The sequence below is a fragment of the Panthera onca genome, chromosome E1 (genome assembly GCF_046562875.1).
Source record: "Panthera onca isolate mPanOnc1 chromosome E1, mPanOnc1 haplotype 2, whole genome shotgun sequence".
Taxonomy (NCBI): Eukaryota; Metazoa; Chordata; class Mammalia; order Carnivora; family Felidae; genus Panthera; species Panthera onca.
In genome coordinates, this window is record NC_138352.1 from 28763887 (window position 1) to 28783622 (window position 19736).

General features: G+C 44.8%; 1 protein-coding gene across 4 annotated transcripts in view; it reads left to right on the top strand.

Annotated features, from left to right (window-relative positions):
- Positions 1 to 19736, top strand: part of DHRS7B (dehydrogenase/reductase 7B) — a 59647-nt gene that overhangs the window by 25023 nt on the left and 14888 nt on the right. The window contains exons 2-4 of one of the 4 annotated variants that reach the window (XM_060647052.3): positions 7257 to 7501; positions 13904 to 14082; positions 18889 to 18998. In XM_060647052.3, the coding sequence (XP_060503035.1) occupies positions 13929 to 14082; positions 18889 to 18998 (264 nt within the window). In that variant the 5' untranslated portion in view covers positions 7257 to 7501; positions 13904 to 13928. Of the gene's footprint in view, positions 1 to 7256; positions 7502 to 8063; positions 8404 to 11002; positions 11126 to 13903; positions 14083 to 18888; positions 18999 to 19736 lie in introns of those variants that run through there. The other 3 variants (XM_060647050.3, XM_060647051.3, XM_060647049.3) reach the window with 3 other exon arrangements.

Here is a 19736-nt window from a genome sequence, read left to right on the forward strand (position 1 = left end):
GTTTCAACTTCTTTACATTTGTCCAAACACTTGTCATTTTCTGGTTTTTTTTGTTTTTGTTTTTGTTTTTGTTTTTGTTTTTGTTTTTGTTTTGGTAGTAGTCGCCCTAGTGGATGTGAGGTACTATGTCACCGTTTTCATTTGCATTTCACTAATAAATAGTGATACTGAGCATCTTTTCATGTACTTACTGGCCATTTTCATACCTCCTGTTGAGAAATGTCTATTCAAGTCCTTTGCCCATTTTTGAATCAGATTGTTTGTTTTGAGTTTTTTTTTTTTAAGTTTATTTACTGATTTTGGAGAGGTGGGGGGAGGGAGACAGAGACAAAGGCAGAGAGAATCTCAAGCAGGCTCCACACTGTCAGTTTGGAGCCCAAACTGGGTTTGAACCCATGAACCATGAGATCATGGCCTGAGTCAAAATCAAGAGTCAGGAGCTTAACTTAACAGGCACACCTGTTTTGTTTTGAGTTTTATGAGTTCTCTATATATTGTGGATATTGATCCCTTATTAGATAAATGGTTTGAAAATATTTCTCCCATTCTGTACATTGCCTTTTATTTTGTGGATAGTGTCTTTTAACGCACAAAATTTTAAAATGTTCATGAAGTTTAGTTTGTGTAGTTTTTCTTTTGTTGCCTGTGTCTTTGGAGTTGTATCCTAGAAATCACTGTCAAATCCAATGTTGTGAAGCTATTGCCCTATGTTTTTTCTTCAAAGAGTTTTATTGATTTAGGTCTTACATTTAGGTCCTTGATCCATTTTGAGTTAACTTTTGTATAAGGTAAGGGTCCAACTTTGTTCTTTTGCATGTGAATATCAGTTTTTCCCAGCACCGTCTGTTGAAAAGACTGTCCTTTCCCCATTGACTGAGGTTGGCACCCTTGTCAGAAGTAATTTGATGATATATGGAAGGGTTTATTGCTGGATTTGCTGTTGTATCCCCCTGGTCTATACGTCTATCTTTATGCCAGAACCACATTTTTTTTTCATGTTGATTTATTTTTGAGAGAGAGAGAAACAGAGCGTGAGTGGGGGAGGAGAGAGAGAGAAGGAGACACAGAATCCAAAGCAGGGTCCAGGCTCTGAGCTGTCAGCACAGAGCCCACGCGGGGCTCGAACCCATGAACGATGAGATCATGACCTGAGCCGAAGTCAGACACTTAACTGACTGAGCCATCTAGGCACCCCAGAACCACATTGTTTTGATTACTGTAGCCTTGTTTTGAAATCAGGAAATAGGCGTCTTCCAGCTTTGTCCTTTTTCAAGATTGTTTTGGCTGTCTGGAGACATTTGAGTTCCCATATGAATTTTAGGATGGGTTTTTCTATTTCGGAAAAATGTCCCTCGGATTTTGCTAGGTATTGCATTGAATCTATAGATCACTTTGGGTAGTATTGACATTTTAATAATATTAAGTATCCTACTCCACGAATATGGGATATGTTTCCATTTATTTATATCTTGTTTAATTTCTTTCAGCAGTATTTTGTAGTTTTCATTTTATAAGTCTTTACCTCTGTGGTTAAGTAAATACTTAAGTATTTAATTTTTCGGCTATCTTGTAAGTAGATTTGTTTTTGTAATTTCCTTCTCAGATTAGTCATTGTTTGGATATAGAAATGCCAACTGATTTTTCTGTGTTGACTTAATATCTTGCTACTTTGTAGTATTTATTTATTCTCACACCTTTTCTGTAGTCTTTAGTGTTTCCTATGTATGAGATCATATCATCTGCAAACGGAGATAATTTTACTTCTTCCTTTCCAATTTAGATGTCTTTTATTTCTTGCCTCATTCCAATACTATGTTGAATAGAAGGAGTGAAGTGGGCATCCTTGCTTTGTTCCTGATCTTAAAGGAAGAGCTTTCAGTCTTTTACCATTGAGTGTGATGTTTGCTGTGGGTTTTTCATATATAATTTTTATTAATTTGAGGTAGTTTACTTCTGTTCCTATTTTGTTGAGTGTATTTCTCATGAAAGTGTGTTAAATTTTGTCAAGTGCTTTTTCTGCATCAATTAAGATGGTTATGTGGTTTTATTTCTCCAGTTGATGTGGCATAGTTTACATTGATCAGTTTTCATATGTTGAACCATTCTTGCATTTCAGGGACATCTCAGTTGGTCATGATGTATATTTTTAAAAATATGCTGCTGAGCTTTGTTTATTAATATTTTGTTGAGGATTTTTGCATCAATTTTCAAAAGGGATATTGGTCTGTAGTTTTTTTTTTTTTCTTTTGGTTTTAGATTTTTTTCTTTATGGTGTTTTTTTTTCTTGGTATCAGTGTAATGCTGATCTCATTGAATGAGTTAGGAAGTGTTCTCTACAATATTTTTGGAAAAGTTCAAGGGCTTGTATTAGTTCTTCTTTAAATGTTTGGTAGAAGTCATGAGTGAAGCCAACTTTTCTTTGTTGACTTTTTTTTTTTTAATCACTGACTCAGTCTCCTTAATAGTTACTGGTCTATTCAGATTTTCTATTTCTTAGTAATTGAGTTTTGGTAGTTTTGTGTTTCTAGGAATATGTCCATTTCATCTAGTTTATACAGTTTATTGGTGTATCAAGTTCATAGTACTCTCCTGGAATCCTTTTTTATTTCTGTAGAATCAGTAGTAATGTCCTCACTTTCTTTTCCGATCTTAGTAATTTGAGTCTTTTCTTCGTCTCTCTTTTTTTTTTTAGCCCAGCTAGCTAAAGGTTTGTCAATTTTGTTGACCTTTTCAAAGCACCAACTTTTGGTTTCATTGATTTCTCTATTTTCTATTCTGTTTCATTTATCTCTGTTCCAATCTGTATTATTTCCTTTCTTTTGCTAGCTTTGGCTTTAGTTTGTTCTTTTTTCTAGTTTTTTTTTTTTTTTTAATTGTAGTTAGGTCATTGAGATCTTTCTTGTTTTGTAATGTATGTATTTACAGCGATGAGTTTCCCCCTTAGCACCATTTTTGTTGTATATCATAAGTTTGATGTATGTGTGTATGTATGTATGTGTGTGTGTGTATAATATTTATTTAACATAATAATAAATATTTAATATATATATAATACATATTTAAAAACACACACACATATATATGTGTATTTTTTAACTTTATTTATTTATACCGAGAGAGAGAGAGAGAGAGCACACATGAGTGGGGGAGGGGCAGAAAGAAAGGGAGAGAGAGAATCCTAAGCAGGCTCCATGCTATCAGCACAGAGCCTGATGTAGGACTCAATCTCACAAACCATGAGATCATAACCTGAGTGAAATCAAGGGTCAGACACTTAACCACCTGAGCCACCCAGGCACCCATGGTATATTATATTTTTGTTTTTATTTATCTCTATTTTCTTATATCTCTTGTTGTTGATTTCCAACGTTATCCTGTTGTGGTTCACAGAAGATACTTTGTATGATATCTATCTTTCAAATATTAAGACTACTTAGAGAGGGGTACCTGGGTGGCTCAGTTGGTTAAGTGTCCGAGTTCAGCTCAGGTCACGATCTCACAGTCCGTGAGTTCGAGCCCTGCGTCGGGCTCTGTGCTGACAGCTCAGAGCCTGGAGCCTGCTTTGGATTCTGTGTCTCCCTCTCTCTCTGCCCCTCCCCTGCTCATGCTGTCTCTGTCTCAAAAATAAATAAAAACATTAAAAAAAAAAAGACTACTTAGAGAATTTGTGCCTAACATATGTATATCCTGAAAATTGTCCCATGTGTACTTGAGAATAATGTGCATGCTGTTGTTGTTAGGTAGTGTTTTATACGTCTTTTAGACCTAGTTATTGTGTTAAGTCCTTTATTTTCTTACTTATCTTTTGTCTGGTTGTACTTTCCATTATTATGAGTGGGATATTAAAGTTTCCAACTACTATTGTAGGACTATCTGTTTTGCCTTCAATTTTGTCTGTTTTTACTTCATATATTTAAAGTCTGTTTTGTCTGATATTAGTGTAGCCACCCCTCCTTCTCTCTCTCTCTCTCTCTCTCTCTCTCTCTCTCTCTCTCTGTCTCTATTTGCATGGAGTATCTTTTTCCATCTTTTAACTTCCAACCTCTTTGTGTCTTTGGGTCTTAAGTGAGTCTCTCGTAGGCAGCATGTAGTTGAATCATGTGTTTTTATTTATTCTGCCAAATTCTGTCCTTTGGAAAGTTTAATCCATTCACATTTAAGGTAATTACATAAGGAAGGACTTACTTCTGCAGTTGTGCTATTTGTTTTCTGCTCTCCTCCCCTTATTTACTGTATTACTGTCTTCTTTTACATGTAGTTGATTTTTTTTGTAGCGAAACATTTTGATTCTCTTCTCATTTCCTTTTGTGTATGTTCCATAGTAATTTTCTTTGTGGTTGCCATCGGGGTTATGTTTAACATGCTAATGTTGTAACACTGTAATTCGACTTTATACCAGCTTAACTTTAATAACAGACAAAAATTCTCCTTTATAGCCCTTATCCCTTTTGGTTGTTGGTGTCACAAAATTACGTCTTTATACATTGTGTGTCCCAAAGACTAATAATTTAAAATGCGTTAATCTCCTAAATTATATAGGAAACAAGATTCAGAGTTACAGAACAAAGTTACAATAAGATTAGCTTTTAAACAAAACTGTTTTTAAAAAATGTATCTTTTATAGCATGTAGAAAATAGAAAGTGGAGTTACAAACCGTTGTAATAATTCCAGTTTTTATAGTTTTGCATGTATATAACTTTACTGAAATCTTTATTTCTCCGTATGACTTTGAAGTACTGTTTAGTGTCTTTTCATTTCACCTTGTAGGAGAGGACTTCCATGAACATTTCTGCAGAGCAGATCTACTGATAAACTATCTCAGCTTTTGTTTATCTGGGAATGTCTTCATTGTCCCCTCACTTTTGAAAGACGATTTTGCCAGATACAAGATTTTTCATTGACAATTTTTTCTTTTAGCACTTTGAGTATAGTGCCCACTTCGTTATATTGGCCAAAGTTTGTGACGAGAAATCTGTTGATCATCTTATTGAGGATCTCTTATATTTGACAAGTCTCTGTCTTTGCCTTTAAGGAAGTTTGATTACGATATGTCTTGGTATGGTTCTCTTTGAGTTCATGTTACCTGGAGCTCCTTGAGTTTTTTGGGTGTTTTATTCGTGTCTTTCAGCAAAGTGGGGAAGTTTTCAGCCCCTATTTCTTCGAGTATTCCCTCTGCCCCTTGCTCTTTTCTGTTTTTGAAGCCTCTATAATGTGTATGTTGGTCGGCTTGATGTGTCTTGTGATTCCCTTACAACTCCGTTCACTTCTATTCAATCTTTTTTTCTCCTGTTTCTTAGATTCAATACTTTCCATTGTCCTGTCTTCAAATTCGGTGATTCTTCTGCCTGCTCGAATTTTCCTTTTAACTGCTCTAGTGAATGTTTCATTTCAGTTATTATTCTTTTCAATTCCAGTGTTTCGTTTTGCTTTCTTTTTCTGTCTCGTTATTGATACTTCGATTCTTTTCATACATTATTTTCTTGACTTTCTCTACATTTTTCTTTAGTTTTTTTTTTTTTTTTTTTTTTTAGCATCTTTAGACAGTTGTTTTAATATCTTTCTTTATAAAGTAAACCTATCTTTAGGTCTTTTGCAGGGACAGTTTCTGTTGTCTTTTCCCCTTTGAATAGACTGTGGTTTCCTATTTCTTTGTATGCCTTTTGACTTTTTTGTTGAAAACAGGACATTTGAATCTAATAACGTGGTAACTCTGAAATCAGATTTTCTCTTTTCCCTAGTGTTTCCTCTTTTTTGTTAATTAATTAATTAGCTTCCCTGTTTTTGTAGGATGTGTCTGTGCCAGGGATCAGCATGATATATAAACTTAAGGTCTTCTCAGGTCTTTCCAAAGCGTGGCTTTCTAAGAGCCTAGTTTTCTAAAAGCCTACTTTCCTTGGACATGCGTGGTCACTTTCTAATTTTACCCACACATTCAGTTGCTTTTGAATGTCCAACTCTTTAATTAATGGCTCCCAAAAGGAGAAAAAGAGGAAAGTGAAGGGAGGATAACATGCTGCCAGCTCTTTAAATAGCCAGTCGTCACCTCATCCAGAGGTGGAGATGCTTGCTCCAGTGGAGGGAGGTGCAACCACAATGGTGGCCCACCTCTGTGATCAGAAAGCAGCAATCAGCAGTCAGACCCAAATCCATAATATTGGGAGCAGAGGGTCTTTTTTGCCCACCCTCATTCCAGCAGGCTGTGTTGCGCCAGGATCTGGTGCACAGCTGCATGTCCCTGAGGTGGAGCCTGTGTAGCTGCTACTGTGTTTACAGCTGAAATTGACTGAAATTAACTACAACTTACCAGACAAGCCTTCTCAGAGAATTTGCAAGCCTTCAATAGATTCCGGAGTTCTAAAATACACAGTTGTACCAAACATTCTGCCAGGGCGATTATTGAGGACGTTAGCAGACAGATTCCTGGTGCTTCTTACTCCACCACTATCCTAGCATCCTTCTTCGTCTTTTTGTTCTTCTTCTTCTTCTTTGTTTAAAATGTTTTATTTTATTTTTAAGAGGGGGGAGGGGCAGAGGCGGCTCTGCGATGAGAGCAGAGTGCCAGGCTCGAACTCACGAACCGTGAGATCATGACTTGAGCTGAAGTCAGATGCTTAACTGACTGAGCCACCCAGGTGCCCTGTCCTAGAATCCTTCTAGTGTACATTTTATTTGTTTTTTTACTGTTTGTCTCTCCCATTGATATGTCATCTCCATGAGGACAATGATTCACTTTGTGTTTGTTCACTATACCACCGACCCTGGAAAAATCGACACACAGTAGGTGCTCAGTAAATGTTTGTAGAATGCATCTATACCATAGCAGATACGGAGGGCAATTGTGCTCAAGTTTGAATACAAACATTGTGAGTTACTGTGTTGTATGATTATTTCTGAAGCTCATGCCCAGGCCCAGATCCTGTTAGATAGTCTGGTTTGAGCCCTACCAGCTCCTTTTAAACACACTGGATTCCTGACTTTATGTTTACATGGCACCTTGTTTGTCATATTCATATTGTTGTATGTACTTTTTTAGGTAATAATCTAAAACTCAGGAGTCACAAACCAGCAGCTTCCCTGGGCCAGGTTGTGTGTTGTGTGGCCAGCACAGTGGTTTGAATTGTTTTGACTTTGAATTAAAGCTTCAGGTGAGGCTTGTCCTTTAGACAGGCCACCACTATGTGGCTTTACAATGATTGTTTCTTTCATTACCACAATTCTAATCACTTAATTTTTGTATTTCTTTGTTTGTCGTCAGCCTCCTCATCTAGGCTGTGATCTCCACGAGGTCAGAAACCATGTCTACCTCATTCATTGCCTTACACCCCAGTCCTAGCTGAGCCTGATACAGGATGGCGCTTGATAAATGAGGTGTGAATATAAAGTAATCCGTCTGGTCTCTTTACCACACATACTTAAACACGAATAACCCTCGAAGCCGCCTGCTTGGCTGCCATTGCCTAGTTCCTTCCGCAGATCTTCTCCAGGAATTTCCTTTCTTCGGTGAGTTTAGGGATCAGCACCATGTGTGTTCAGAACATTAGCATGTACAGGATGCTCCCTATGTGTTTTCTCATTGGAATAACCATCCCCATTTTGAAATTACAGTACACGTTTGCAGATGGTAAATTTGCCCATGTCACCCAGCAAGTACACGACGTAGTAGACTCGAACCCAGCTCCCCAAGTGCCAACTAGGTGCCTTTTCTGCTTCACCCTCACAGTGAACTTGCTGTCTGGTTTCTGTCAGGGCCTCTTGTGTGTTTTCTAGGAAAGTGGGTGGGATCACTCCTGCATCTCCCAGTAATACCTGACTCATTTTATAAAGCATGTTAGACACCGAAATTTTTGTTTTGTGTGTGTGTGTGTGTGTGTGTGTGTGTGTGTGTGTGTGGCAAGGTCCTAGGTAGGCATCATGAGTGCTGTTTTTAAAAAGCAGAACTAAGACTCCGGTTTCTAATAAACGTGCCCTGTCCTTGTGTAGGTAGCCTGCCCTGCAGGGTCTGGAGCTGTGCTTGGCTCCTCTCTTCCCGCCCTCCCTGGCTGGGGCTGCTGTGCAGCGTGTGTGCTCAGCGTCTCACTGGGGAGCAGGGCTCGCTTCAGCGTGGTTGCTCTTCCCGGGAGTGGGCGCTCAGGAGCCCGGTCTGGAATAGTCTCAGGCCTCCCTTTTGGTTTTATCTTGACTAATGCCAGCCGGCACTCCTTTAAACTGGGGGCCCTAAGGCTGGCATCCCAAAGTACACCCTCCAGGTCACTTGTCAGTGGCCCGTTCCGGCGCTTTAGAGAGGGCTTGCTGACCTGAAGTTGTCCTCTGGCCTATACTCTTAGTCACTCTGTCCCAGGTCAAAAGACCAAAGAAGACGCTGGCACCAGGACCCGCCACTGGCAAAGTAGCTGGCATTTGAGGTAGGATATTGTTTTTTCTTTCCAGTTGAAGACAGCCTTAGCTGCTGCTGCTCATGTGCTTAGACCGAAAAAGAGCAGCTTTCTCTGCTTTTACTTTCTGAAAATAGATACGTATTTTCAGATATGGGTCATAAGCATGACCCGTAGCTTATGTCACCTTTGGTAGATCAGCTGTTCAGAGCTGGTCTTCAGTTACGAAATATAAGAGCGGGTGTAGGTTTGTGGGAACGGGATCCTAACTGCTTTTGGTGATACTAAGCCACTCCTTGCCGCATGATTTCAGCGTCCTGCCTTCCAGTTGGAACTCCTCTCTGCCCTTTAGCCCGAATTTCTTGTGCATAACATGGCAGATTATTCCATGACTAATCCTTCTTTCAGACCTGAAATCATTTTTATTCTTGAACTGTGGAGAGCTTTTGGATACCCTCTTTTGATTTTCAGATGTGGCTGTTAATGGTTTAATTTCTATGTGTGGTTCTGAGTAGATTCCCACAACTTGTTTTTTATTGATGGTTCAAATTATTTTTTATAATTGCTCGAGAGAAGAAAGGAATCTCAGGAACAGATTGCATCTGTGAAATGCAACGTAGAATTGTGGCTAAAGGATGAGGAATGGAATAACGTTAAAGTGACATTTCTGCGCAGAGTTGATTTCTTGGAGATCGTCTTGTTTCTAGTTTGAGGTTCCAAAAGGAATGTCTCAGTAGAATAAGGGAACAGCTGAATTTCAAGGTCACAGTGAGAACCCATGAACTTTCTGGCTGCCCAGGCCCATGTAACACTCACGCACGAGCAACTTTTCTACCTTTACCCTCTTTTAACTTAGGTCTAGAGCTCCATAGCCTGTGGTATGTGAAAATACAGGTGGACGAGCTTAGTGCGTGAATGCCTAAACTCTCTAACTTCTACATGCCGGTTGATGTGGCTTATTACCGGAAGGTCATGCTTCAGGTCACTTCCCTGTCAATTAAGAGAGTAGACATGACTGTGAGTGCATACGCTTCTGTTAGGCAGTGCACTCGCACATCTAGACCATGTGTGATCTGTGGTTCCTATTCAAGGGAGGCTATCTTGCCTTTTTCCTTTTCTGACCTCACTCTCTTTTTGTGACTTGCCCTACTTTCTGCTCTGGCTCACAGCGATGCTGGGCCATCCCTTCTATCTACGAGCTGATCTCCAAATGCTAGAAATTGTGAGCTAGATTTTTTTCCCCCACTCTCTTTTATGCCGTCAGTCCTGCCTTCCCAGTTCTGTCTGAAACTAGCAGTTGAGCATTTTGGTATAAAAGGCAAAACTTGTAAACACATTAAAATCCTTCTTAAATGTCATTTTCAAAGTACACAGGCCCCCTTTGACTCCGTTTTACAGAAGAGATTTACTTCCTAATCTGGAAATGTGGCCAGCCAGGACACAATTCCTTTCTTCCACTTTGAAGTTGTCTCTTTGCTTGGAGAATGCCCCTGGACACCACAGCAAGGCGGTAGGGCTGAGTTACCTCCATGCCTTGCTCTCTTGAACATCCTGAGTGCTGAGGGTGAGACAGGGAGGAGCCGGCCCAGCTGATGCTCAGAGACTGGAGAGGCCTGGTGGCCCAGCGGCCCATCAGTATGGCCACGTGCACTGCAGAGTGGAATGCGAGGGGGAAGGTCTTTCCGAACTTGAGAAACTCCCGGAGAGTTGGGATCGTCAATATGACCGCCTTCGCCTGGTCAGGAAAGTGACCTGAATACCTACCCTGAAATTGAATGTGATGCTGTCAAATAAATGGCTTGCTCTGGAATGTCTTTCGCCACCATCATCATCCTGAGTTAGCTGGGCGCAACTGGTGCTGATTTCTAATTTACTTTGCATTCTGACTCTAATGACTTCGCCAGACTGAATGCAGATGTGCGCTCTCCCCACAGAAAGCCGGCCCGTGGGCCGAGGATGGATCCCATTAACGTGGTGCCATATTTGCCTCAGGCAAAGTGGTCCCCAGGGCCAGGAGACCAAGGCTGGCATGCGATGTTGTGTCAGGTGCTCAAGGAATCCCAGAAGTGTACCAGACGGTGTGTAGTTTTCTCTCTTTTCTTCGTGACCTAGATTGATGGCTTGAGTTTTAAATAGGTGCATGAAAATGCGGTTTGTTGGGAGCGTCGTCATCCTCTGGGGGGAACCTCGCTAGATGTGTTTTCATCCCGCTCCTCCCCAGGCGTGAGGAAAGGGTGGCAGGGGCGGTTTGAAATTTGTCTGCTCTCTCCTTGCTGTGTTGGCCTCGATAACTCTTCTGGCAGCCACATTTTCTAATACAAACCTTGGCATATGGGATCCTGACTTCTGACAGAGTTGGGGTGTCTTTTTTCCTACTTGTTAATGTAATTAAACCAAAGGGTTTATGAAGATATAAAAATTAAACTCCAGTGAGCTCTATGTTTAATTAATTTCCTTCATTTGGAAGAAACCAGTTTTCATAAACCAGGGACTCTTTCAGACAACCTTGGGAATCTGACTGCGGTGAGACCAGTTCCTGGGTCAGGAGCTTTTAGTTAGTTGTGGGTCATGATGATGCTGACGGCAACTACATTTACCGGGCACTTCCCCTTTTCTAGAGACTGTGCACGCTTTTCCACGTATTAATTCATCTGACCTCAGAACAACAACCTGCAAGGTGGGCACTCACACGCCCTCATTTTGCAGATGAGGATACTGAGGCCCAGAATGGTGAGGTCCCGTACCCAGGCTGGTAAGTAAGTGGCTGAGCCAGAATGGGAACCCAGACAGGCTGCTTGAGGGTTCATCCTTCTAACTCCTGCACTGCCGTCACTTTGCCATCATTAGTGTTTTCCATGTGGTCTCTGCAGCTTCTGAATTTGAGGGGCAACAGGCCCCCATAGCCTTCAGTGGAGTTCTGGTTCAGCCCCAGGTTGAAAGTCTGAAACGGGCAGGCTTCACAAGACTCTGGTCTCCAGGGCCTGTGGAGGAGTATGCAGACCTGTTTCCACCCAGCTGACCCAATGGAGCTCTGGGCCCCCCTCCCACGGGCCGAGGCCTGTTTCCCCTTCATGAGTCCCGTCTTCACCTCCCTGGTCATCCTGGGCAGTGGCCGGGTCCTGGGTAATTCTGGGCCAGGCAGGGTGGTCCACCTGGGGACCTGCCTGATACAAGGATCTGGGATTACAGTGGGATCAAGCTCTTCCTGGACGGTCGTCCTGCTGGGTTGAAAGCTCTCTACCCCAAAATTTATTACATGAAAGTTCTGAGCCATAATTACCTTGGGGTCTACCTGTGTTTTCTAATTGCTATAGTCTTCTGGTAAAGCTACACTAACAGATTGGCAATCATTCCTGCCCCCTGAGAATTCATCCCTCCCATCCTTGGGAAACACTCCTACAGCCTCGGTCTTCAGGGGTGGCCCCGTGAAGATCCCCAGGCAGCACTCACAAACCCATGAAACTGCGGAGGCACTGGTACCTGCTCTAAGTACCTGCTTCTGAGTACTTCCCAGGTGCCAGACAGAGGGTCCTAGGGTCCTAGCATTTCCCCCTGGGACTCGGCCTGACCTGTAAGCTCCAATACCTGGCCTCGGCTTCCAGCCGTGGGCAGGGGATGGTGCCATTAGTACCCTGGAAAAGAGCTGGGCACTTTAGAAGCCACTTTAATTGCCAGTCCATCCAAGTGTAGGCCTGACACAGTGTAGGGTGAGAGGGAAATGTAACCACTTAGCAGACAGTAGTTGGGGATTTTTCAGAAGTAGAATAAGTGGAGGTTGATGGGAAACAGTCATTTTTACAGGTGTTTGCTAAGAATGGTAATTTTTTATGGTGACCAAGAAATTGGATATATTTGGAAAGGCAGATGAAAAAATAAACCAAATACTAAACTAGTTGAGTTGACAGTTCAAATCCGAGCAGAACTCTTTTGCAGTCGAGCGGTTTAACTTACATCAGGACAACTCACCCTGATCCTAAGGTTCAGGATCAAAGCCAACTCAGCCTATAAGTGGATCGGTGTTGGGGTTCAGTGGGTTCCTGGCTTCATGGTGTCCACGGAGGTGATGTTGTTTTGGGAATGGAAACAGAAATGTATTTTTTTAAATATATGGAGTTGAGGACATGGGGCATTCAGCAGGTGGGTGATGGTTTTTATGTAGTTACTCCCAATCTGATGAATAATTAAAACTTTAGACTGGTTTGCAGGAGCTCTGCTTTTGGTTTCCAGTCTCTTCCTTCCTGGACAGGATTATTATGCCGATAATATCCCGGTCCTGGAAGTGGACTGTGGGTGGTGGGACTTTTGTGTAATAGACTCAGCCCGTGTGTCAAATCGCCTTACAGGGCATCTCTTTCAAAGTGACAGACATGGTGTTGCTCCTCACTAGCTCGTTCTTGACCTTCCTTTAATCCTGTGTCTCCCTCCTCTCTTAGCTTGCTTTCGGCATAGGGGCATGGATGAGTGACAAGGAATCGAGGAAGGTTGGGGGAGCAAGGAAATTTGGGGCGGTTGTGTAAGGAATGGATGTGTTTCCTAAGAACTGACTGCCACAGATGCACAAATACTCCTGTGGCCCCCTGATTTCATCCGGCTGGCGGTGGTTCACCAGCGAATGCTCAGCGGGAGCCTGGCACGGTGCACGGCCGGACAGCCCACTTCACAGCCTAAGTCTGTGCCTATGCCTGGCAAAGGGCAGCTCCCCTGTGCACTGAATTCCCTTTGGGTGTCTGTGAGGCCTGTGGCCAGGAGGATGTTTGTGGGCCATCGCAGAGACCATCCAGAGGACACCCCATCCAGAAACATCTATCTGGTTAGGGAGGAGTATATAGATTGGTATAGTTTCCTCTTTCCTTTTTTTTTTTTTTTTTTTTTTTTAACGTTTGTTTATTTTTGAGAAAGAGAGAGAGACAGAGTGGGAGCAGGGGAGGGGCAGAGAGAGGGAGACACAGAACCTGAAGCAGGCTCCAGGCTCTGAGCTGTCAGCACAGAGCCCGACGTGGGGCCTGAAGCCACGAACCGTGAGATCATGACCTGAGCTAACGTCGGATGCTTAACTGACTGAGCCACCCAGGCGCCCCTTCTCTTTCCTTTTTAAAAATTGTTTTCTAGTTTCACAAACAGGGGTTGAAAATGATAATGGGCATACCTAAGTTCCCCTAAATAGGCTTCTGAAGGAGATTCAGGTGAGCGTTGACGGGCCAGAGCCTCCTGGAATACTCACAAGTAACTGGGTGCTGTGCCGAATGGCTCCCTCAGCTTGTTCTGGGGTTGCTGTGCGCCTCTGAGAGGCATCGCGAGGTCTGTGGCTTTGCTGTTTGCTCATGTCAGCCAGAGTGAGAGAAAGCAAGTTCCACGATGCTGAGCAGTCAGCATAGAGCACGGGGCCCAGAAAGACATTTGTTGGGTTCAGAGCTAAAGTCCGCGCAAGAGAAACCTGGGCTCTGTATCATCAGTCTAGGGGGAGGAGGGCTGGCAGGTCCCTTGAGTTTTCCTATTTTGTCACAAATTCATTGGATTTGGGTTCTTTCAGGAAGAGTCTGCTGAAGGTGAGGGTCATGGATTTTATCACCTCTACGGCCATCCTGCCCCTGCTCTTTGGCTGTGTGGGAATCTTCAGCCTCTTCAAGCTGCTGCAGCGGATGCGAATGAAAGCCTACCTCCGGAACGCTGTGGTGGTCATTACAGGCGCTACCTCAGGCCTGGGGCGAGGTGGGTCCTGGGGCCAGTGCTGTCAGGAGGGGCAGGGAACTTGGCCCAGACTCGAGGAGCAGCTCGGCTGCATAGGTGCAAATAAGTGACACAGGCTAGGTGACTGGGGAACAAGAGTATGTCACTGTCTCTGGTCCACTTGGAAGAAGCAAGAGCTTAAGTGCAATGAGAAATGGTCCCTGACTTTCAGCATCAGTGTGGGGGGGTAGAATCCACGACGAAGACTGTGGCAAACCGGACACTACGTGCCTCGTCTAAGTGGGCAGCTGCTGGCTGTGGAAATAGGGATTTTTATGTGAAGGCTCCCTGTTTTCAAATATGACAACTCATTAAAAAAACATTTTTAGGGGCACCTGGGTGGCTCAGTCGGTTGAGCGGCCGACTTCAGCTCAGGTCATGATCTCACAGTCCGTGAGGGCTGTGAGTTCGAGCCCCGCATCGGGCTCTGTGCTGACAGCTCAGAGCCTGGAGCCTGTTTCAGATTCTGTGTCTCCCTCTCTCTGACCCTCCCCCGTTCATGCTCTGTCTCTCTCTGTCTCAAAAATAAATAAACGTTATAAAAAAAAAAATTTATAAAAAAAAAAACAAAACATTTTTATCTCTGTGAGGGCCAAACGAAACGTGCCTTTTCCTGGATTTAGCCAGCATCCCTAGTTCATGGCCTTGGTGTCCCCTTCTCCTCACCTTCCTGTCACTGGGGCTGTGCCTCTAGCTGTCCCGCATGGCCTTGGCGGGACTGGAAACAATAAATGATACCTCAGCTGTGCCTCACCTAGGTTCTCCGGGTTAGTTCCATCTACTTTGGTGAACGCGGCGAGCCTCTCGGCCCCAGGAACTTTGTGCCGGGTCACAGGCCCAGAGTCAGTCACCGCCCCCTGCCTCGTACAGATGAGTCTGTAGAGCTGCCGTCATTTCCCTTGCACACATGTGCATTGACTTTGGCATAGTACCAAGGACAGATGCAGGCACGTCCTATGGAGCTTCCTCCTTCTCAGCACCTGCACACGGAGCACACTACACCAGTATACCCTCTGCGTGGGGGCTCAGTTCCATGGAAGAAGGCCGAGAGGCACCCAGAGTCGTGGTAACCCCATCCCTGCTGCATCTGTCCATCGGGACCATAGCACAGCCAGCGCTGATGGAACATCTCCGATTTATAAGGCTCTGGGCAAAGTGCTGGGACAAATAAAAGACAGGGTGCCTGGTCTCAGGTAGTTCACAGTCTGATGGAGAGGGGCAAGGACTTACCTCAGCATATTGACATTTCAGTAACGGATGCTCCCGTTGAGGCCCGGCAGACGAATGGGCTGGGTTGTGCTTTATCTCCCTGAATCCTTGCAGCTAAGATTCAGAGACTTGCCCTAGGACTTCTAGATTCAAACCCCATGTCTGACTCCAGGACTCCGTCTTGTATCACCTGTGGGGGGCATGGCCAGGGAAAGGAAAGCACGGGCCAACAGGGAGGGTGTTGCAGATGGGCCCAGAGCAGGGAGCAGCATGGTTGTGCCGGGGTGGGAAGCACTTGGCGGTTGCAGGAACATAAAGGAGCAGATGGGGTCTCGTCTGCCGGGTAAGTGGCTTGCGGGCAGCCAGGGGGAGCCTGGGAAAGCTGTAGGTAGGTTCATCCGCATGCTGCTATGATGTTTTAGATGAGATCTCTGGGGGTGAACTCTGGGCCTGTCATTAGATATCTAGACCTGCGTGGGGACAGCTGCCTCCAGGCCCTTTGCCACAGTCGGTTCTCTGACCTTACTCAGCTACTATATATAGGGTAGTCAGCAGCCACTTCTCTTGATCTCAGAGAGAAGCATTTTTTTTTTTTTAAGTCCTTGAACAGTATTTGAGAGTTGGCTGGGATGGAAAGGTAACTTGCAGGTACTCTGATATGGGAATGTTGGAGAAGGACACTGTCCTCTTTATCATTCTGCGGTTCCACTTCTGGAAACCAAGACTGGGAAGGGAATAGAAAATATAATTGAAAGAAAAACAATACGTGTGTGTGTGTGTGTGTGTGTGTGTGTGTGTGTGTGTGTGTCTGTCTCCTATATTAGGTCAGCCTTTTCCCAAATTCCAAATCACCCTGCTTATATTGTGTCCTATATAACATGTTAGGGACAAGAGTCCACGGATCTCTCCCCACTCCAGCCAGTCAGAACGGGAACAGATTCTCACCCAGCCGTTGCAAGTACAGGAGCCACTGTTGGTGACTCCCAAGGAGGTGCTGCTGCACCTTAGCTTTCAGAGGAGGAAGGCCACGGGTTGCCCTTGGTGGCTCTGCTCTGCCTGCCTGCCGTGTCAGCTGCTCTGAAAGTCCGAATTGTGACAGTCTTCAGATAGCTTTCTGTATTTCTCCCCTATTTTGTATATTTAAGCTACATGAGCTTATCCTTGTAAAACAGTAAGACCATTGACTAAAGGAACAGAATGTTCTGCATACCCACTTTAGCCAGCCTCAGCCCTGAGGTTGTGAATAACTATCTTGATGGAGGAGGCCCAGAGTGCCTGCAGCACTGGGGAATCATCTGGCAGCCCTAGCTAGATAAATGGTACTTCGGGACTGTTTTCCTTTTTCCCTTGACCCTCCTGCCTCCCTGTGTCAGCTTTTTCAAGAAATGAAAGTGGAATCCTTGCAATCTGTTGTTTTCATTTCTGTCACTCCCTACACAGACTTTAATTTCCTCCTTGTTTTGGCTTTGCTGGGAAGTAAAGCTTAAGCAGAATGTACGTGACCATTTTCCAGAAGCTGTTTATATGCTAGTGTGCCTCTCCCCACCTTTGATTCTGCGTGTCTGCACCCTGTGGGGGCACCTTATGACACGTCCATTGTGTCAGTCACGTCGGGATGAAATGGGGTGAGGAGGCTGGCCATGCCAGAGATTCCTCATCTTTTGGAATGATTTTGTAAACCAGATGAGCCAGATCTAGCCTCAGGTATGCTGCTGTCTGGCTTTGAGGGCAGCCGCCACCCCCACCCCTATGAGGCGTTTGCTGCTCTGCTGAGAAAGCACAGCAAGGCAGGCTGGGCAGGAGCTGTGACCCTGACCAGACCATGTGGGGACAAGCAGAGTGAGGGCTGCAGCTCTGTCTGGGTTTGTGCCCTTTGTCAGGATGAGCCAGTGAACAGACCAACCAGATCTTCAAAGAAGGTGATATAGCGCACCTGAAAATCCCTTGGTTTAGTCCACTTAGCACTTCCTTCCAGAAAAGTCCACCTGGAGACATACTAGGAGGTGCTGGTCTGAGGATGGTAAGTGAAAGCTCTAAGAGTAGCTAAAGGAGGAGCTGTAGAGTGAAAAGAGAGGGCTCTGCACAACAAGACAGTCTAGATGTCAAAAGAACTTTCTCTCTGTTTTCCTGAAGGATGCTGGAGTTTCTTTTCCCTTCCTGTTTTGAGCCCTTCTAGCTTTTGACACTTTTGTGGGTGAAGGACTATCAGACCAGTACACCCTGTCTGGACTCACAACCTCCTCCTATCCCAACCAGGAATTGACAGACTTGATCTCTCAATATTCCCCACAGTCTAGTCCTGGTTCTGGAGGTCTCCCCTCCCTACACTTCCCCCTGGGCCTCAGGGGACTTACCTGTGACCCTTGCTGGGCTAGTCTTAGAGATGCCACCCCGCCGCAGCTGGCCACAGAGCCTGCCTCAGTCAGAGGCCCCTCTCCCAGAGTCAGGGGAGCTGTGTTGATGAGGGGAAGCCAGGCCCAGGAGATGAAATGGAGAAAAGCCCTGCCAGCACCTGGTTCCTGCTGCCGGGGGCCCTGGGCAGCCACCACTCCTGCCCCTCCCCAGCCTTGGCCACTCTGCTCTTTCCTCTTCATTCTTGAGCAATCCCAGCATCCTCCTGGTCAGTCTTTTTGCTTTGCCCCAGTGTGTGTTGGGTCTCTTTTCTTGCCACCAAAAGAACGCGAATAGAGGTACCTTGGTCTCAGTTGATGTCCTTATCACTTGTTGCCTGGAATGTTGTAGTGGGTTCAGCAGAGCCTGATCGCCACAAGTCCTCTTCTCACCCAGCCGGAGGCAGCCTCTTAGACACAGCCTCCCTTACTGATCCTTTGCTGTTGTAGGCACTCGGCACGTTCAGCTCTTCTGACTTGTTTGTCATTTCCCAGCCTAGCAAGGCTGACATTCTGTGTCCCAGATATGTCTGTCCATGGCCCCTCAGGTGCTTTGCAAACTCTGCTCCTTTAGCCTTAAGCGCTTTCCAGAGAAACAGCCCCTCAGGCCTCAGGACTGGGGTAGGGCCCCCCATCCCTTCTCAACAGAGTCCCGTGCCCCCTGTGCTTGTAGGAACCATCTACCCCCCATAGATCTGTACCTGTTACATTGAAATGATTCGGGAAACAGCCTAGATTGTGCCAGAATGCAGGCCTCGGCAAACCACGGTCTCGCAGTAGCTGGTGCTGCTTGATCGTTGAGTGTATCACTTGACCTCTTGGAGCTTCCTCAGCTGTGAAAATGAGGATAATGTTCACAGGGTTGTTCAGAGCTAAAGATCATTATGGAAAGTTCTGAGCATGGTACCTAACAAATCTGTCCACCAGCCTCGGCCTTCCTCTTGGCTTGTGGATGTCTGTTGTACCACTGATCCTGAGCTCTCTCAGGACAACAACAGAGCTCATTTATTATTGGGGCCTTAACTCCTGGCTTCATGCCTGGTCCACAGCAGGAGCGAATACACATGTGTAGAGCATGTGAAGAAACAAATTCATATTCTGAAACATCGGGTAAGTTTGGACTGACCTGCACCGGGGAAGAAAGGCATGGAATCTCCTCAGCTGACAAGGTTCTTTCTTCTTCCCTTAGAATGCGCCAAAGTCTTCTACACTGCAGGTGCCAGGCTGGTGCTCTGTGGCCGGAACCGGGAGGCCCTGGAAGAGCTCACAAAAGAACTTGCTGCCTCTCTGGCCACCAAGGTGAGCCCAGGGGTGTGTTTGCCGTGGGCACGAGGTGCAGCGCATTGTCTGCAGGCATCTGAGGAGATAGCGGCCACTTGGGCTGCTGCATGTGCAGGGCACCCACGTGGTCACTCGGTGCCAGGGTAGGCAATGGGTCCCCACGGCCTGCGGAGGGAGAACTGTCAGACGGTTCAGATCCCCTCTCTGCCACTTACTAACACTGCTCATTTAGACGGTTCCCTCTGTGAACGCTTCCCCTCCGCCTTTACCTGGCTAATACCTAGTCATCTCTTTACGGTGGGGGGTCGGGGGAAGGTTGGCCATGACTTCTAAAGTTTTAATTGTGGAAAATGTACATAACATAGTATTTACATGCATAGAAAGATGTACATTTAAATAAAATATTCACGTCATACTAATGATTTTAACCATTTATAGGTATACAACTCAGTGGCATTAAACACATTCAGAGTATGTGTAACTATCACCACTTTCTATACTTAAAACCTTTTTATCATCTCCAACAAAAATTCTATACCTATTAAACAAGAATTCACTCTTCCTCCCCTCTCCCCAGTGCCTGGAAACCTCTATTCTACTTATTTGCCTCTTCTAGATGCCTTGTATAAGTGGAAAATACAGTATTTGTCCTTCTGTGTCTGGCTGTTTCACTAAGCCTTATGTCTTCAGGGTTCACCCCTGTCGTAGCATGTATCAAAATTTCATTCCATTTTCATTCCAGTACTCCATGTCGGA